The sequence below is a fragment of the Hemitrygon akajei genome, chromosome 16 (genome assembly GCF_048418815.1).
Source record: "Hemitrygon akajei chromosome 16, sHemAka1.3, whole genome shotgun sequence".
Classification (NCBI taxonomy): domain Eukaryota; kingdom Metazoa; phylum Chordata; class Chondrichthyes; order Myliobatiformes; family Dasyatidae; genus Hemitrygon; species Hemitrygon akajei.
The window spans coordinates 6,486,924-6,508,478 of record NC_133139.1 but is presented as its reverse complement, the minus strand read 5'-3'; the positions used below and the strand labels follow the sequence as shown (position 1 = coordinate 6,508,478).

The following is a 21,555-nucleotide window of genomic DNA, read 5'->3' as shown; positions in this document are numbered from 1 at the left end:
GAGTTCACTGCCCATGGAAACAGATTACCTCATTAAATATATTTAAGACAGTTAATATTTTGCATATCAGGGGAATTAAGTTTTATGGGGAAAAAGGCAGGTAGGTGGATCTGAGGCCAGAACTAGATCAGCTATGATCTTATTGATTCATGGCCTACTCCTGCTCCTATTTAATTTTTTCTTTTGTTCTTACATTACCTCGAGGAAATATTCTTTGGGCAGGAAGTTACAAGACTGAGAGGAGAGTGAACATAGAAGATCCTAAGTGATTTTGCAGGGTGGGTAAAGAGGGAATTATTTCGAGTGAGGATCTAGATCCAATCATCACTCTCTAAAAAGACAGACTCATTTTCAAAAGACAGAAACAAGTTCTTAACAAGCAGTGGGCTGGTAAAATAAACATAGGTAGTGTAGGAGCCATGTATCTATTCTCTATTTGCTATGTATTCTATGCTGCACACTTAAGTTTATTATGATAATTAATCACATTACTGGGTGCATGGTAAAAGCGAAGGGAACAAATTATGTATTCATGTTTATTTGTTGCAGTTTGTAACTTGGGTCCACAGAGATCATATCTTTGCTCACTGCTGAGATAATGCTCAACTGTACACTTGCTAATAAAAGATCAGAATAGGGAAGTCAACTCTTTGGAGCAATCATTGGAGCCATGGGCGTGTCATGCAAGTATAACAACTCCATGGGGTCTCAGTCTGTCGGCAATTGTTTGTTTTGATTTTGGATCAATTTTGCCGCTTTAGGCAGGAATGTGAAAGTGAGGTTACAGACAGATCAGCCAAAATCTTAATAAATGGAAGAGCAGACTTGAAGGGCTGAAAGGCATGCTCTTGCTCCTAATTGATAATGCTTGTTTTTAACTCCTCAAGACCATAGTTTTTAAATGAAGTAGGGGGAAAAATAACTGCACTACATTACAACATTTAATTGCACAAACTGTGGCACAAATTATTTCTCAATAAAAATAATCTTATTCAAAAAATACAATTGTTCCCCCAAAGAGAATTCTGAAAACAATTACTGTGTTATAGATAATGTAAACATGTGACTGTACCTGACATTAATTTAAACCTACTACCGGTATATTTGCAACTGCAGTACATTAATTGCTAAAGTGTAGGTGGACATACCAGCTTGTCATCAGCAGAACAAATCTTTTGTCATATTAATGCTAGCACGGTCTTCATGCTACTTGGCACTAATTTATAATTTATTGAATCAAATGAAGTAGAATTTGTCACAATTAACTAAGGGATTGGCTAGGTTGTATCTGAAAAGATGAACAATCAGCTGGGCTGGCACAAGGGTGTAACTGAGACCATTAGGTTGTCCATTCAACCACTGATTTAGTCTTAACATAACAACAGATGGAATCTTATTTCTCAAAAGTGGTGATAATATTAAATCATATTTCTAACCCCTGTAAAACCAAAGCCATATATGACAGCATTAAGTAATAATATTTAGGCAATTAACTTAAACTAAATGTTTTTTTCTTTACTTTTGATTAGAACAAGATAGCGAAACATAGCTATATTCATCAGTCACTATAGTAATACAGTCAACTGCCTCCTATAGCAATTTTAGAAGTTAACAACTGAGTTCTAGCATAATAATTAGACTCAAATACCATTTATTTTTATTTGGTTGTACTTACAACATTGGGAGCCAGGGACAGGTAAAGGCCTCTCCTCCTCCTCTTGGAATGTATACTAGTGAAACAAAGTAGTACCATTATATTAGATGTCTCACAGCTGTAATAGTTTGAACTCTACACAAGCAATATAGTTCAGTTTTTAAATCTGAGGCAAAGTGTTTGTATTGACACCATCAGTTTCCAATAATGACATTAACACAATTACTAGTCAGAGTTTATAAAGAAAATATTGTTAGTCTCCTCTTATTGTTGCTATGCTATTTTTTGCAGGATTCAGAGCACAGAAGCCATTTAGAACAGATGAGGAGGTATTTATTTACCAGTGGGTGGTGAATCTGTGGAATTCATTGTTACAGACAGCTGTGAAGGCCAAATCACTGGTTATATTTAAATCAGAAGTTGAAAGGTTCTTGATTAGTCAGGGCGCCAAAGGTTATGGGGAGAAGGAAAGAGAATGGGATGGAGAAGGATAATAAATCAGCCAAGTGGCCCAATTCTGTTCTCAAGTCTTTTGGACACAGACTTTACCCAATTCTTCAAGCAGCAGCCAGTTCTGAAAGACTCAACAGGTCAACTAGCATCTATGGAGAAATATTTTGGGTTGATGAACATTCGTTAGAACAGAACTTTCCCTATGCAGATTATGCCTGAACTACTGAATATTTTCAACCTTTCAGATTTCCAATATTCACCATAGTTTGTTCTTACACTACATAATACATTTCCAACAATGACACCTCTAAAGGGCATTTATATCATCTGTTGACAAGACCAGACACAGGTAGGCTGCTCGCACAATCACATTGGAAGAGATGAAACTGAGGCTGAGCCAGAAGTACTCATATAAACCTGGAAACGGGATTTATAATAGAACACCACAGCACAGGCCTTTTGGCCCACGATGCTGCACCGATCTTTTAACCTAATCCAAGACTAATCTAACCCTTTGTATCCAGAGATACCGGCCATGTGACAGATGCACTGCCACCTGGCTGGTCAGAGGACACACCACATGCCAATCAACATTTGGTCCCTGCCAACTAATCAATGCACACCTAATAATTGGATTATCTCGCCCAGCCCCATGCTATAAAAGGTGAGACATGTGCCTGGCTCGCCCTCTCTTACAGACCACCTCATTGAAGGTAAGTGCATTGATTTATGTTTGGGAAGGTTTATCGTTTGTCCTGGTAAGGGAGCCACAGCTATCCAAGGTCAAGGGGGATAGCTGTCGTAGTGCTTTTCCCTTGTTCTTTGTATGTGTAACTGTACCCTGTCCCCACACCGCTTTCTGAGTATTGTACAGTCGACCCGACCTTCCCCACACGTGTTAACCCTAAGCCTTTTTTTTGGTTGAATATTGTAGTTGCTTGTGTTGACCCAACTTCCCTTTGTAAATAAATTCCTTATTATTAAAACTGTGTGTGTCCCGGCCTCTACTGTTGAGACTCAAAGAACCAGTTATTTTCCATTAGAACACCCTTCCCTCCCACAAAGCCCTCCATTTTCCTATCATCCATGTGCCCATCTAAGAATTTTATAAATTCCCCTAATGCATTTGCCTACATCACCATCCCTGGCAGGTCTGACTACTCCACTGTACTTCCTCCAATCACCTTAAAATTTGCCATTCTCACCCTGGAGGAAAAAATGTGTCTGGTGATCTACTTGATTTATACTTCTTATCTTGCATACCTCACACAATTTAAGACTGGGGAAAATAGATTGTACTAGAATACAGAAAGAAAGAGCCTGCACTAAAGATTTAAGAAATTTAATTATGAAGGAATGAAATCTCGCACTTAGATTGTTATTAGATAACAAATATTACTTCCCACAATGGTTGAAAATTCATGTAAAACAGAATGCATCAGACATAAAATATTTTGGAGTCTTCGGTGGACAAGTAACCTCCAACCATTTCACAAATTTCAACAATAAATCCATTGGTGAAAATCTGTCATTATGCTTCCTATGGAGAAGCACAATCCTTAGCAAGTCTACAAACCTCAGTATTTCAATGCACATGCTAATTACAGATGTTGTTGTTCAACTTATTGTTTTAATAGTAAGACCAAACTTCCCTGCGTGCCATAATGACTTTGTAATAGAACACCAAAATATTATATTCCAAGCAAGAACTTGGATTGCCAAGATGATACCAACTACAGGACATCACCTGACTGTGCAGGTGATGCCTCCCTCCGAGATGCGCTGAATAACTTCTAAGCTCGTTTTGAGGCAGAAAATGACGTGGCAGCGAGGAAGTCCACTCCTCCTCCAAATGACCAGTTGCTGTGTCTCACCATGGCCGATGTGAGAAGAACCCTGTATAGGGTCAACCCATGGAAGGCTACTGGACCAGACAATAATCCTGGTAGAGTGCTTAGAGGATGTGTAGACCAGCTAGCAGATGTTCTCAGTGACATTTTCAACATCTCTCTGTGCAGCGCCACCGTTCCAACGTGCTTCAAAACCGCCACCATCATCCCCATGCCAGAGAAGACTTCAGTGTCCTGCCTAAATGACTACCATCCCGTTGCACTCACATCCACCTCATGAAGTGTGTCATGAGGCACATCAAGACACTGCTGCCCCCCTCACTGGACCCCCTGCAGCTTGCATACTGTCCCAAACACTCAACAGATGACGCCATTGCCATCACCCTCCAATGGGCCCTAACCCACCCGGACAAAAAAGACACGTACGTTCAAATGCTGTTCATAGACTTCAGTTCAGCATTCAACACAATCACCCCTCAGAAACTGACTGGAAAGCATGGGTCAGCAGAGACGGTTGTTGACTTCAGGAGCGCACGGAACAACCACTCCCCGCTGAACATCGACGGCACCTCGGTAGAGATCATTAAGAGCATCAAATTTCTTGGTGTTCACCTGACGGAGAATCTCACCTGGTCCCTCAACACCAGCTCCATAGCAAAGAATGCCCAGCAGCGTCTCTACTTTCTGCGAAGGCTGTGGAAAGTCCATCTCCCACCCCCATCCTCATCACATTCTACAGGGGTTGTATTGAGAGCATCCTGAGCAACTGCATCACTGCCTGGTTCGGAAATTGCACCATCTCAGATCGCAAGACTCTGCAGCGGATAGTGAGGTCAGCTGAGAAGATCATCCGGGTCTCTCTTCCTGCCATCACGGACATTTACACTACACGCTACATCCGCAAAGGAAACAGCATTATGAAGGACCCCATGCACCCGCCATACAATCTCTTCTCCCTCCTGCCATCTGGGAAAAGGCTCCGAAGCATTTGGGCTCTTACGACCAGACTATATAACAGTTTCTTCCCCCAAGCCATCAGACTCCTCAATACCCTGAGTCTGCACTGACACCAACTTACTGCCTTCTACTATGCTTACTGTCTTGTTTTTTACTTATCGTAATGCCTGCACTGTTTTGTGCACTTTATGCAGTCCTGGGTAGGTCTGTAGTCTAGTGTAGTTTTTTTCTCTGTTGTTTTTACGTAGTTCAGTGTAGTTTTTTACAGTTTCATGTAGCACCATGGTCCGGAAAAACATTGTCTCGGTTTTACTGTGTACTGTACCAGTAGTTATGTTCGAAATGACAATAAAAAGTGACTTGATTTGACTTGAAGTGAACACTACTGAATGCAAAGATTTATTCCTGTTCTCCCTGACTCCCAGGGCTGAATTTTACAAAGGGGAACATCTAAAATTCAAAATGATTCAAATTTTCTAAATTAATATTAATTGCACCTGCAAATACAAAACAAAAATCACTGCTTTTAACACTTACATCATCGTGATCTCTCATCGCATTCAGCTGTTCCAATTTTTTGGCCCAGTACCGTGCTTCTTCTTCTGGGATATCTGCAATAAAAGAAGGATTTTATTGAAAGTAACAACTCAACTTCAAAAAATCTATATAATAAAATAAAGTAACTTCACAACACAAACAATTCGTGTGATTATGTTTTGAAAAGTCCAAATCTGATGCACTATTTTATCTACTTTGTGCATCCAACAACTAAAACAGGTGTGGCTAAATCTCTATCATTACATAATATTCCTAGTATAATCGTGCATTAATGTAATAGCTTGCACTGTAGATATCATAGCTTCCTTAAGATTGTTATAGCTGGGGGGGGGGGGGGGAATGGGGGCAAGCTCCCAATAACGTGTGTCTCAAATAGCCTCAGACAACCAAGTCCAGCTCCCGACCTTTATGTGTGGTTTAGCTACTAAGCCCGGCAGAAGCGTCTCTACTAAAAGGACAAGGGACAAGTAAAGGTTACTGGCACCTTAAAACCAGTCACTTTGGGCAGGTGGGGCTTCTCAGCCTGGTTGACAGCTCATCTAGAGGGAAAACTCTGATCTCTAACCTCTGCTGCCTTGTGGCTATACCCACTCACGGAGAAGGGTTTGGGAATAAAGCCAGAGGAAAAATCCAGAGCTGGAGTCCCTAAGGCAGTCCTGCATTGAGTTCATACTGACTGGCAACTCCTGCAATGCTGCTGGTGCTAAATTGTATCACTCTCCTCTGTTCTTTAGGACTCATCAGCTGCATGGACTGGGGGGGTTGGCTACAGCATGGGCAACTGCTTGCTCTCTATATTGTGCTGTCCTGGCTTGCATATCAAAAGTAATCAGCTGGGATGCAACATCCATGGTCAACATCAACCAATGAAAGGGTCTCAGATATTATAGTGTTTTGAATTCTCAGAACTGCACTTCGCCTGTGAAAGAAAACTTTGTCTTTCTCATGAATTTCCCTATCAGTTCATTAGCACATCATTAACTGTTACTCTGAAGTGTTTTGCCAGTAAAGCTGTGATGAATACATGCACGTTTAGGCTATGTCCACACTAGACCTGATAATTTTGAAAACGCCGGTTTTGCGTAAAAACAATAGGCGTCCACACCAAGCGTTTTTGAAAATATCTCTGTCCACGTTGAAACAGAGATTTCAGCGAATCTCCTCATAATGCACAGGACACATCTACCAAAAACAAGTGACATGCTTGGTGTCGAATCTCGCCGTGAAAGAGTTGGTGCGCATTTGTTCAGGTACAGACTAGAAAAACTTATCCCACGGACAGCTGTTGGCTCTCGTGCAGGAGGACTTAAAACTGAAAAAAAACATACTGGAGCGTATAGAGGCAACTGACAGGGAGTTCAAGGACAGTATGACCCAGCTGACGACGAACATTGAAAAACTAACTAACCCTGTTGCATTAATAAAGCCCCTTGTTAAATGTATAAAACATGTCTGCATCAGTATTATCTTGTATTTCCATACAATGTTACATTAGGCTGTAACACATCTATTGTCAGAGAAGTACTTGTATAGCTAGGTAAACCACCTTCATAAGAGCAAGGACAGAAAACAGGGCAAAGTGAGTATACTTATTTATTCAGTAAGTTATGGGTCAAAGTATTTGGTGAGTACATTTCTAACTCTTCTGGCTTCAGTCTCGTTGCCGTCTGTTCTGAAATTGTTAGGTTGCGTTCAAGAAAACAATGAAATAGCGCGCTGCCACCAGCATCTGTTCCGGCACATCATGACAGCATTTTTAGATTTCTCCCGTTACCCTGTCCACACTGCTCCAGCCAATCTGGCCTGGCGTTTTCAAAATTACACACCCTGGAGAGCATTTTAGAAAAGCTCCGTTTTCGGTGGACTAAAACGCTGTTTTAGTGTGGACAGAGGATCAGAACGAAGAGAAAAAGCTTTAGGTATGGATTTATCTGGTGTAGTGTGGACGTAGCCTTAGATTTTAAGGCATTTTCATTTTGGTATTTTGCATTTTATACATTTTATTGCTGCCGTTAGTTTTAGGAGTTAGTAGGTTGATTACTTTGTATGATCTGAGTACATCAAATTGAACAGAACATTTGCACTTTGATGTATTTGCTATTCCATGAAATGTTTCATTGCTTACAAATCAACTTATTAACAACAAAATTATGTCACATAATCATATTTGTGAAAAATGGGCTTCACAAACTGGACTCCATTACTAAATTCACAAATGTGAATATTTATTTTAAATTAATCAAAAATAACTGAAACATGTCCAAGTTAATATTAAGTGCAAGATCATCTCCATCCAAAATGAAAATGAATGTGGTTTTCACCAAGCTGTGTATACCCTTATCAGCAGGGTTCTCTTACAGCATCAAGATACCATTCGTGAAACTTAATACAGTGAGAATATTGAACAGAAGCAATCCCTCCCTTCCCCATTTCTTCTAAAAAAAAGTCTCAAAATTAATAGTTTGAAGTCTACACTATGTCAACTATTTGTCTTAAATGAACCCTTTCAGAAAATTAACCCGAATAGCAAGGCCTACTGCTTACTGACTTTAGGAAGGGGAGCAGTGCATGTATTCCTCATTACATCAATAATGCTGTGGCCAAAGTTTCTATAAACATCACACCAACAGCCTGTCCTGGACCAACCACAAGCACCAAGGACACCAACGCCTCTACTTCCTCAGGAGGCTTAAGAAATTTTGCAGGTTGCCTTTGACCTTCGTCAACTTTTATAGACGTATCACAGAAAGCACCCTATCCGAATATATCACTGCTTGGTATGGCAACTGCTGTGCCCAAGACTGCAAGAAACTGCAGAAATTTGTGAACACAGCTCAGAATTTCACAGAAAACAGCCTTCTCTCCAGACACTTCCTATAATTCTCACCCAGTAAAGCAGTCAACATAAAGGACTCTACCCACCCCAGACATTCTCCCCTCTCCCTCTCAGCTAATGGGCATCAGACGCAAAAGCCTGAAAATACATACCACCAGTTTCAAGGAGAGTTACTACAAAGATACTAAGAAATACAACACACAGGGCAAATTCATTTCAGTGAAGGAAATTACATGGAATACAAATATTCAAAGGAGAAATTAAAGGAGAGAGCAACACTGAGCATCTGATTCATTCTATAGGTTTCAAAAGGTACATTTAATGGCCAAGAAATGTACACAATATACATCCTGAAGTTTCTTTTCTTTGCAAACATCCACAAAATCGAAGGAGTGCCCCAAAGAATGAATGGCAGTTTAACATTAATCTAAAGTAAAAAATGGATGGGTGTCAAGGCAAGAATCATTAATAATTATTAATTCTACATACAGAGGGTAAAAGGGTTAATGAGAGCATTCTTGAGGTATAAGTTTGATAAGCAAACAACACTTTACATTCATCTAAAGGGTGACAATTAGAAATCACCTCCAATGAGACTAGGAACTTGAAGCAGAGTTTAAACCTACCAAGTGGTAATTCAAATCGAGTGTCCAACAAAATCCTGTGAAATGTTGGGTCTTTTGTTCCACAAATTTCATTATCTGTCATTATGACCTCTGAATCAAGAGTCAGCCATTCACCAGGTCCCTCCTTCAAAGAGAAAGTGGAAAGCAAGTGATTGATAGAGGAAGATGATAGCATACAAAAAGGAAATTAAAGATCAGTTTGGAATCGGCAGCATGGAAGGTACAGAGAATAGAGGAAAATAATCAGCTCAGTAGTGCACAAGGCTAACGTATATACAATAATACACAGCCGCGTATCTATAACCTTTCAAAAATTGGAATAATTACAAATCAATCTCCAGCAGTGTACCGTTAAATAATAGGACATTTTCCAGCCAGCATATCTTTTACTATATAAAAAATAATGCTAATATCTCATTTTTTAAAAAAAATTACATTTAGCTTAATCTTGTTAATTTATCAAGAGCAAAGCACAGCTGTACAAAAATACACAGATGATGGAAACTTAAAAATAAAATCAAACCAGAAAATGCTGTAAACTCCCAACAGGTCACACAGCATCCTTGGAGAGGAAAAGTTCATGTTTCAAGTAGAAGACCTATTACTCCATGGACGGTTCCAAGTTTGACTACAAAATAAAATGGGTTGGGCATGAGGCTAGAAATCACATCCTGTAAAATGCAGAAATACCTGCATAAGCTTTAAAGACATCATCCCTAGTAGAGGAGGGATCTTTGCCTAAACGTTGTATGAAGCAGTGTGGTGAAAGCGGAAGCCACATGGCTGATCAAGCTACGGCCAAGGACTGAGGGCTCTGTTGAGCTACAGTGGTGGCCTGTGCCGCAGTAGGGATGATGGACTTAGGGAAGACTTATAACTAGAACCAGGAAGTAGGAAAATCAGTTAGTTTTCAGTTACAGGGGATGGATAGCGCCAAAAGAATCTCTCATTGACAGGTGAAGCCATGATTGCAAAGATGATTTCACTGTTTGGTTGGTAGTCTGACTGGTGCTGCTACAAAGGAAAAAATGATGGAAAGTGACATGGAAAGACTTTGAAATTTAGTTCTGAGACCCTAGCCTCACCAAATGGAAATGTCCAGTAAATCAGGTAATGTCTGAGGAGAAAGAAATTAAATAATTCAATTCTTACATTAGAACTGACCAGTTCTAAAAGCCAATATCTGCCAAATTTGAGTGGATCTCTACTCAGACAAGAATTTGATTAATGTTCATTTTTACAACTAATTTATAGAAATTCTTCTTTCCTGCCATGTTCCAAAGTTAGCTTGGAACAAGAGTTAATAATGCTAGATCTAACAATGTCAAAAAGAGCCTTAAAATACATTCTGATAAGGTTAGCTTCAAGATCTTACTACATAGAATTATAGTATGGAAAGATATTTCAGTCCTCCTTTCTTGCAGCTGTGATATTATCCATGTTTTACACTGCCACTCCCCACCTCCCTACCTCTCTTGAAATATCTAAATGGCATAACATCAAGCAGCTGATAATGCCCTTACGATACCCAAATTTTGGTAATGGCCACATCATTATTTCATGCTCCAAGTTCTTCACCTTTGTTCTTAGTACTTCTCACATTAAACTCATTTCAACCCATCCAGTTGACAGCATTTATGCCCCATCCGCTGCCCAGCCTTCCTCAGAGGCAATATGCAGAAGAACTACCAACCTCTCCATCACCTGACCTCATACCACTTCCCCCACCCCCTGTCAACTTCATTCAAACCAGCCCAACAGTTTTAGTAAACTTGTCCACAAGGACATACAGTCTAAGTGTCTTTTTGAAATAAATATGTATAATTGTATAGCCATTAAAGAGAAATAGATGTGAAATAATCAGCAAGGGATTCAGCAAATGCTTGAAGTCCAAAACAACAAACAAAATGCTGGAGGAACTCAGCAAGTCAAACAGCATTTGTGGAGGGGAAAAAAAACAGTTAATGCTTCGGGCCGAAACCCTTCATCAGGACTAGAAAGGAAGGGAGAAGCAGCCAAAATTAGGTGGGGGAGGGGAAGGAGTACAAGCTGGCAGGTGATGGGTGAAAACTGTCAACCAAAATAAGTATCTTGAAGGACAATGGAATTTGAATGGGGAGGAGAGTGGACCATTGGAGAAAGAGGAGGAGGATGGGCACTAGAGGGAGGTGATGAGATGATGAAGAGAAGGGGCAAGAGAAGTACCAGAATGGGGAATAACCAAGAGGAATAATTAAATATTCCAGGATTGTTTGGTGTAAAGGAAAACCAGGCAAAGTAACCTTGATAAAGGCAGGGATAAAGTTGGTAGAGAGAAGGAACCCTAAAAGTAGAAAATAAGCTCAAGTGGAGCTATTAAACTGCAAAAGACAGAAAAAAATTGATGGCATAGTTTATAAGCTCTCAAATGACAAAGATAATATAACAGAGTAAAAGATTAGGAAAATAGAGTAATATAATAATAAACTTCAGTCTACATAGATTGAGTGAGAATTAACAGTAAGACTGCAGAGCATGAATTCATGTAATACGTTTCCAACAAGGAACCAATCAGGGAGTAGGCTGTTTAGATCTAATTTTGCCTGATGAAGAAGGAATAATTGATGATTTGGTAGTTGAAGAGCCTTTAGGGAACAGTAATCATAATATGACAGAAAGCAATTTAGTTCAATCTGAAACCAGGGTCTTAAATCAAAATAAAAGGAAACAAAGGCACATTGCACAAATTAGAAATAGAAAACTGGGAAGCTACAGTGACAGTAAACAAGCAATTGCTAACTTCAGCATCTGCAGAATTTATGCTTATGAATTGCTAGCTTTTAAAGAATTAACACATCATTTACAAACAATATAATGCTTTAGGACAAGATCGCCAAAACAGAAAGCAGCCCAGATAATAGAGCAAATCAATCTAAAATAATTTAGTATTTAGCAGCTAATTAAAAAAATCTGTATTTGTTTCAGATAATTTACCAATAAATTTTTAATTTTTTTCGTTGTGTTGGTCTTAATTCTTCAATTTGATATACAGCCAATTTTACATCATAATCCCTTTCTCAATTGAGGAGTGCCATACAAAATGGAAAACTGTAGAGTCATCCGTTTGGTTCGAAAATAAAAATGCAGACTTTTTAAAAAATATGCAGAGAAGTTGAAGGGCTGTCAGGCAGGTTCAACAAGGATTTAGGAAGGCAAAAAGTATGTTGGTGTTAATCGCAAAAGGATTTAAGTACAATATTACACACATTTTGCACCAATTTAAGAGACCCAAGTGAGAACTGGAATACTGTATACAAATTTGATCTTCTGACTTAACATATTACAGTAAAACGAATGTGACAGAAGGTTTACTCAATTAATTCTTCCGGTAAAGATTTTAAAAAACTGCAAATGCTGAGCATCTGAAACAGAAAATACTGAAGATATTCAGTGGGTCAGGTAGCATCCATGGAATGAAAATCAAGAATCATTTCATGTTGAAGGGCCTTCACCAGAATTAAGATGCCAAACCTGCCTCATGCACAGGGATTAGGCTCTTTGAATTTAGAAGAATGAGATTTGATCTCTGTGAAGCACACAATTGTTAAATCGCTTGATAGAGTTGATGCTATTTCTGACTAGGTTATTTCAAACACAGGTCACAGTCCTAAACAAGGTGTTCCACTCAAGAAAGAGTTGAGAATAAATATCTTTAACCAAAGTGCTCACGTTTCTACAGCCCTAATAGCTGAGTATATTTAAGATACATCAATGGATTTTTCTACACCAAGGGAATTAAGGGGTATGGAATAAATACAGGAAGGTAATGCTGAGGAAAAGTCTGTGCCATTATCTTACTTAATTTCACTGCAGGCACAAGGAACTAAATGGCCTCTTTCTAGCTTTATATTCTTATCACCTCCAAGCATATTTTCCAAATGTTTGCATCGTTACCACTCACATTCCTCAAAAACCTGTCCTTGAATATACTTGAGCAATATTCTTAAAAAACAAAGCCTCTGATGCCACACAAATCTGTACCATACCACCACCTGAATGACAACTCCATTGTATCCAAAGTTTCAGGCAGTTTTGCTTCATATCCAGCACTGGACAAGCAGATACTTCCTAAAATAAAAGTTATGGACATTGACACATTCTCATTTCTAGCCATCCACTTTCTCTGATAGATTGTATCCACAAATCTGAAACATTTGTATCTTCAAAGTTCATATCTGTGACATAACTAAAAATAATTTTCTCTTTCATACGTTTACCCTTGCCACAACACGTCTACTTCCAAAATTCTTATGTAACATCCTAGGAAAGGGTTCACTGCTAAAGTAATGGTTTTTCTGTAGTAGCAGTATTTGAGTTATGGCTAGAGTTAATAGGGGCTTTGGAAGGTGCACTGTCTAATGAAGGGAGCATGTTTTTTCTTGTTGTATGCCTGAGATAGATGATCTGAGTCTTTTGTTCGGCAGAAAATGAGGAGAGAAGATGCCTGAAAGGAGAGGTTGTAGACAGTTGGATGGAATGGACTTGGAGTGGGGCTGGAAGTTGGCAAAGCCCAGGGGAAATCGATGGAGGACCAACAGAAGGGGAACCATAAGCTCCAACTTGTACACATTAGACTTTCATTAAAATGGACCCTTTCTTTTTGTTTTATTTTACTAACCCTTTAGTCAAATTAAGAATTATAAAGCTAAATTGTTTAATTGAATATGGTGTTGTGGTGAACTACATATACCTGTCTGGACACGCCCCTGCTGACTGCTCCTGTGGCCCCTCCCACTGACCGTGGCTCCTCCCACAGACCCCTGTATAAAGGCGATTGAGGCCTGAGCCCGGCCTCTCAGCCTCCAGGATGTAGTATGGTGGTCAACCAGTGATTGTTCCTTCTTCCAGTCAATAAAAGCCGATATTTCGCCTTTACGTCTCAGAGTGAGTTATTAATGGTGCATCAGGTGTACTGTCTGTTATTTTGTGGTACTGATTTGTAACAAGGGAACACATCACGCAACATCCACACAAACAAGAGGGTTCGCACCTCTGATTTCACACCAGTTGACTTGAGGGTTACACTTATAAGACATCAAGATTATAGGAGCAGGATTAGGCCATTTGGTCCATCAAGTCTATTCCACCATTTCATCGTGGCTGATCAAAGTTTCCTCTCAGCTCTGATCTCCTGCTTCTTCCCACACCCCCCTACCATATCCCTTTACACCCTGACCAAACAAACTCTGCTTTAAATATACATAAAGACTGAACCTCCACAGCAGCCTGTGGCAAATAATTCCACAGATTTGCCACTCTCTGTCGAAAGAAGTTTCTCATCTCCGTTCTAAAAGGACACCCCTCTATTCTGAGGCTGTGCCTCCTGGTCTTAAACTCACCCACTATAGGAGTAATCCTCTCCACATACACTCTTCAGGGCCTTTCACCATTTGATAGGTTTCAATGAGGTCACCACCTCATTCTACTGAAGATAGGCCCATAGCTATCAAACACACCATGCAACAAGCCATTCAAACCTGGAATCATTTTCGTGAGCCCCCTTTGAACCCTCTCCAGTTTCAGCACATCCTTAAGGGCCCAAACCTGCTCACAATACTCCAAGTGAGGCCTCACCAGTGCTTTATAGAGTTCCAACATTACATCTTCGCTTTTATATTCTAGTCCTCGCCACAGACTCAACCTGCAAATTAACCTTTAGGGGATCCTCCACAAGTACCCCCCCCCCCCCCCAAGTCCCTTTACACCTCAGTTTTTTGATATTTTCTCTCCATTTAGAATATAGTCCACCCTTTCCTTTCTTCTGTCAAAGTGCATAACCATACACTTCCCAACACTGTATTCCATCTACCACTTCTTTACCCATTCTTCTAATCCATCTATCCTTCTGTAGTCTTTCTACTTCATCAAAACTACCTGCCCCTCCACCCATCTTCATATTGTCTGCAAACCTTGCAACAAAGCCATCAATTCCATCATCCAAATCATTGACATATAACATAAAAAGTATCAGTCCCAACACAGACCCCTGTGGAATACCACTAGCCATCAGCAGCCAGTCAGAAAAGTCTCCCTTCCCCCCCCCCCCCACTCTTTGCCTCCTGCCAATCAGCCACTGCTTTATCTTTGTTAGAATAATTCCTGTATTACCATGGGCTTATATTTTGTTAAGCAGCCTCATGTGTGGTATCATAGAATCATAGAAAATAGGTGCAGGAGTAGGCCATTCGGCCCTTCGAGCCTGCACCGCCATTCAGTATGATCATGGCTGATCATCCAACTCAGAACCCTGTACCTGCTTTCTCTCCATACCCCCGATCCCTTTAGCCACAAGGGCCATATCTAACTTCCCTTTAAATATAGCCAATGAACCAGCCTCAACTGTTTCCTGTGGCAGAGAATTCCACAGATTCACCACTCTCTGTGTGAAGGAGTTTTTCCTCATCTCGGTCCTAAAAGGCTTCCCCTTTATCCTTAAACTGTGACCCCTCGTTCTGGACTTCCCCAACATTGGAAACAATCTTCCTACATCTAGCCTGTCCAATCCCTTTAGAATTTTATACGTTTCAATAAGATCCCCCCCTCAGTCTTCTAAATGCCAGTGAGTATAAGCCCAGTCGATCCAGTCTTTCTTCATATGGAAGTCCTGCCATCCCAGGAATCAATCTGGTGAACCTTCTCTGTACCCCTCTATGGCAAGAATGTCTTTCCTCAGATTAGGGGACCAAAACCACAAACAATTCTCTAGGTGCGGACTCACCAAGGCCTTGTACAACTGCAGTAGAACCTCCCTGCTCCTGTACTCAAATCCTTTTGCTATGAATTGCCTTTTTCACCGCCTGCTGTACCAGCATACCCACCTTCAATGACTGGTGTACAATGACACCCGGGTCTTGTCGCACCTCCCCTTTTCCTAATCGGCCACTGTTCAGATAATAATCTGTTTTCCTGTTCTTGCAACCAAAGTGGATAACCTCACATTTATCCACATGAAATTGCATCTGCCATGAATTTGCCCACTCGCCTAACCTATCCAAGTCACCCTGCATCCTCTTAGCATCCTCCTCACAGCTAACACCGCCGCCCAGCTTCGTGTCATCCGCAAACTTGGAGATGCTGCATTTAATTCCCCCGTCTAAATCATTAATAATTGGCGCGTGGCCTAGTGGGCAAGGCATCAGACTAGTAACCTGAAGGTCACTGGTTCGAGCCTCAGCTGAGGCAGCGTGTTTGTGTCCTTGAGCAAGGCACTAAACAACACATTGCTCTGCGACGTCACCGGTGCCAAGCTGCATGGGTCCTGGTGCCCTTCCCTTGGACAACATCGGTGGCGTGGAGAGGGGAAGGCCTGCAGCTTGGGCAACTGCCGGTCTTCCATACAACCCTGCCCAGGCCTGCGCCCTGGAAAGGCGCAGATCCATGGTCTCACGAGACCGATGGATGCCTATATTGTAAACAACTAAGGTCCCAGCACTGAGCCTTGCGGTAACCCACTAGTCACTACCTGCCATTCTGAAAAGGTCCCGTTTACTCCCACTCTTTGCTTCCTGTCTGCCAACCAATTCTCTATCCACATCAATACCATACCCCCAATACCGTGTGCTTTAAGTTTGCACACTAATCTCCTGTGTGGGACCTTGTCAAAAGCCTTTTGAAAATCTAAATACACCACATCCACTGGCTCTCCCCTATCCACTCTACTAGTTACATCTTCAAAAAATTCTGTAAGATTCGTCAGACATGATTTTCCTTTCACAAATCCATGCTGACTTTGTCCGATGATTTCACCTCTTTCCAAATGTGCTGTTATCACATCTTTGATAACCGACTCTAGCATTTTCCCCACCACCAATGTCAGACTAACCGGTCTATAATTCCCCGAAATCTATAATTCATGTCAAAAGCCTTCTGAAAATCCAAGTACACAACATCAATCGATCCTCCTTCGTCAATCCTATCTTCAAAGAATTCCAACAGATTTGTCAGGCAAGATTTTCCCTTGAGGAAACCAAGCTTATTTTATCATGTGCCTCCAAGTACCCTCAGATCTCATCCTTAATAATAGACTCCAAAATCTTCCCACTATTGAGGTCAGACTAACTGCCCTACAGTTTCCTTTCTTCTGCCTCTCTCCCTTCTTGAAGAGTGGAGTGACATTTGTAATTTTCTAGTCTTCTGGAACCATTCCAGAATCTAGTGATTCTTGAAAGATCATTATTAATGCCTCCACAATCTCTTCAGCCACCTCTTTCAGAATCCTGGGGTGTACACCATCTGGTCCAGGTGACTTGTCTACCTTCAGACCTTTTAGTTCCCAAAGAACCTTTTCTCTAGGAATGGCAACTTCACACACTTCATGACCCCTGACACCTGGAACTTCCACCGTACTGCTAGTGTCTTCCACAGTGAAGACTGATGCCAAATACTTATTCAGTTCATCTGTCATTTCCTTGTCCCCCATTACTACCTCTCCTACATCATCTTCCAGCTGTCAGATATCCACTTTTGCCTCTCTTTTACACTATGTATCTTTAGCTTCTTAATGGCTTTTCTTGTTGCCTTTTTGGCTTTAAAAGGTTTCCAATCCTCCAACTTCCCACTAATTTTTGCTCTATTATATGCCCTCTCTTTGGCTTATTTGTTGCCATTGACTTCTCTTGTTAGCCACAGTTGTCTCATCTTTCCTTTAGAATACCATTTTCTCCTTTGGCATATACATATCCTGAATTGTTTCCAGAAATTCTGGCCATTGCTGCTCTGCTGTATTCCCTGCCACTGTTCTTTTCAAATTAATTTTGGCCATCTCCTCTCTCATGTCTCTATAATTCCCTTTACACCACTGAAATGCTGATACATCTGACTTTAGCTTCTCCTTCTCAAACTTCAGAGTGATTTCGATCATGTTATGATTATTTGCCCACAAGGGTTCTTTTACCTTAAAGTCTCTAATTAATTCTGGTTCATTGCATAACAACCAGTCCAGAATTGCTGATCCCCTATTGGCTTAAAAGATGAGTAATCTTAAAAGCCATCTCATAGGCATTCCAGAAATTCCCCCTCTTGGTAGCCAGCACCAACCTGATTTTCTCCAATCTACCTGTATATCTGTGCCTTTGTTACTCTCTAAGGGCTATTCAGATGCAATTCTGGCTTGTCTCCCTTACATAAACTTGACCATAAATAAAACACTAACTCTCATTCAGTAAACACTTGGGCTTGCAGACTGATCGTAGCCTCCAGTTAACAGATAAAATTCTCATCCTCGTTTTCAAACCCATATGATCTTTATTTACCTTTAGCTGTGCAATCTTCTCCAGCTTTATGATGCTCAGGATAACTATGTATTTTTCATTGCGCCTCGAGCAGTCCCAAATTTAATATTACACTGTTGTCCGCATGGACTGCTACTGTCAGCCAGAAATCTTGGGAATTCCCTATAAAAGCTTCTTCCTTTTCCTAACTTAAAACTTCCCTTCAAACTGACTGTGCTTCAAACCTTTTTGCTTGCTAAATCCTATCTCTTTGTGGTGGTATCATTTTTATTTGCTAATGCTTCCACAATGTACCATGGAAAACTAACCTACATTAAGGTTGCTACAAAATTTGAAATCTTGATGACATTGAGATTAATATTGCAGTGTAGCAGAATTATAAAAGGTTTGCAACTGGTATAGTTTCTCCTACATGCTAGAATTTATAACATCTAAAAAAAACTTCAAATCTCAGTGCTATTTATAATCAGAATATCTACAGCCTATTGCACAGCAACAATGTAATTAACAGTTTATTTTTAGCAGCAAAATTAAAACCAATAGTTAGGCAAATATAACACAATACATCCATTCTCACAAAAAATTAAAACCTTGCTATACCAAAAAAACTGCATGTTTAGAATTTTATAAAGCTTATTATTCTAAACATATGTTTTGCTATTTCAATTCTTTTCCTCAAGGTTTTTTTTAAAAGGAATGCACTCATGAAAAAGTAGTTAAATAATTTACTTCAGTATGTACAAGAAATATGCATTTAAATGGTTCCCATTATCCATTGCCTATTGTTAATGAATTACTGATCAAGATTTGACTTTTTAGTCATCTTCTGCACATCTTTGCCAGGGAACAGATTTCACTTAAACTATCAAGCTGCTTTGTCTGACTCTCATCCCATTCTCCTGTATCCTACCAACAGACAGAAAATTTTAACAAAGGACTGTGTAACTTCCCGCAGTCGATTTATAATATTAAACACCTTTCTCAAACTCCACCCATCTAGGGTAGGTATGATTTGGGTCCCACTAAAACCGGGAATTTGGGATGTCTCCACCACCCGGACCCTGATCTATGCGAATGCTCTAAACGCTGCCCCTATGCACTTAACCATCGGAAAGAAATAAACATATCATACACTACACACAATTACAAAGAAAGTATATTTACAAATTCCAGCTTTATCAAACAGTTAGTAGAAAAAAATAAAAGAAAAAAATAAATAAAAGGGCCCAATACAGTTAACCCAGTACAAATGTGCACACAAGTTGGAGCTCATCTTGAAGCTGTCTTGAACTCACGCGCTGGACCCAAGGTCTGTCTGAAAGCATACACCACCCTCCAAATACCACTTGAAATCCAACTTGAACAAACAGGCTCCCACATGGGAGTATTGGTCCTTCCTCCTGGAAGCCATTCATCTGCACAAAGCACCTTGTACAACAGGGACAGCATCTTCATTCCTGTCTTCTCCCAGCTCCCACCAAAATGACCTCAACCCCCACCAGTGTCCTTCACAAAAACCTTTCCACCCACTATTCTCCAGAACCTTCTCCCAATTCCACTACCCAGATTGGCTGACACAACATTCCTGAATTGAGCAACATACCCCCTTATCTTTAGTGGTAAACCAAACACTATCAGCAGAACACATTGCTTCTACAAAGAGCTATTAAATGAACTACCCTACAACATTAACAGCAAAATCTTAACCATGGTGTTACACAAGTTTAAAATACTTGACTGTCTCATTCTTCTATCAAACTTTAAATCCAATCTATTTTTGAACACCCTCACAAGAGTTCTTTGTTTAATCCCATCCCATGATATCAGGTCTAGATTCGAACTATCAATTCTATTCCATGGAGGACACTGGAATTTATCATATACTTTAGGTTTGTTTTTTTTAAATTACAAATTTATCAGGAACTGAACAAATCAATTCTACCATTTTCAACAATTGCTTAACTATCAAGAAGTTAGCCAGAGTGGATAACTTCATTCACCTCAGCTCTGAAATGATTCCACAACCTATGGACTCACTTTCAAGGACTCTATTACATGTGTACTCAGTATTATTTATTTATTATTATTTGTATTTGCACACTTTGACTTCTTTTGCACATTAGCTCTGTCAGTTTTTGTCTGAGCATAACTTTTCATTGATTCTATTGTATTTGTTCTACCGTGAATGCCTGCAAGAAAATGATTGCCAGGTAATATATGATAACGTACATGTACTTTGATAAAGATTTTACTTTGAACAGTTATAACTTTTATCATGTTTTTATACATGTTCTGGTTCTAATATTTAAACTACATCTTCTGAAATTAAATATTTTATGAAACTGGATTGAATTATGATTGGATGATTCCACAGAATTTTCTTAAGCCTCACTCATCAAATACTAATCTAAAAGGACTTTATTCTACAACTTAAACAATTGTGCCAAGAAAAAGTTGCTTTAGATGATTGCAATATGTCACCTGGACAAATCTTCTGGAAACAATGGCTCTGACAAATAATAAAGACAAAGTACACTGCAGATGCTGTGGTCAAATCAAGATGTACAAAAAAGCTGGATGAACTCAGCAGGTCGGGCAGTATTGGTTAAAAGGAGCTCTGACAAATAGTCTTTTACCAGTAGTATTTGTTCAGCTTTTCTTTTTACAGATACTGCCTAACCCATTTCTTCAGCATTTTCAATTTTCATTTCCAGCACCTGTAGCTTTATTGGTTTTTATTTTCAGAAAACAATTAAATATTATTACAAGTGGTTTACCTCATTTGATTGCCGTATACTCCTTAAAGGGATCCACACTGTGCCAACCATTGTGTCCCAGATCAATCCTTTATTCCACACTTCAACAGTCAAGCCTAGGTCTAAACGGTTGATTTCACTGTAAAGGAAATAATTTTATTATGTAGTAATAATTAAGAATTATCTCTATGAAAATATAGATACACTGAAAGGATATGATTAATAGACCACTTGAATTGCTATGATAAACAATCTATAAAATTCAGTCCATTATGGTCAGTGGAAATGAATGAGCATGTACCTGTATTGCACACACCTGGTTTATTCCATGATTCAGTATCATTCATACTGCAGCAACTCCCTATTTCTCCCAGACATACAAAGCCATTTCTCCAAATTAAAAACAATTGTTTTATAGACATTACAGCACAGGTCCTTCAGCTGTAGTACTGACCTATTAACCTTCTCTAACATCAATCCAACCCTTCCCTCGTACATTGTCTTCCATTTTTCTAATCAAGAGTTTCTTAAATGTCCCTAATGTATCTGTATTTACAATCACCACTGGACCATCCTTGTACCCACACTATACAAAA

The 21,555-nt window shown here is 39.7% G+C and overlaps 1 protein-coding gene across 4 annotated transcripts in view; it reads right to left on the bottom strand.

Annotated features, from left to right (window-relative positions):
• LOC140739717 (protein unc-13 homolog A-like) overlaps nt 1-21,555 on the bottom strand; it is a 287,569-nt gene that overhangs the window by 193,458 nt on the left and 72,556 nt on the right. For all 4 annotated transcript variants that reach the window (XM_073068158.1, XM_073068159.1, XM_073068160.1 and 1 more), the window contains exons 4-7: nt 20,981-21,098; nt 8,935-9,058; nt 5,452-5,525; nt 1,676-1,730 (exon numbers count right to left, since the gene is read on the bottom strand). In XM_073068158.1, the coding sequence (XP_072924259.1) occupies nt 1,676-1,730; nt 5,452-5,525; nt 8,935-9,058; nt 20,981-21,098 (371 nt within the window). The remainder of the gene's footprint in view (nt 1-1,675; nt 1,731-5,451; nt 5,526-8,934; nt 9,059-20,980; nt 21,099-21,555) is intronic.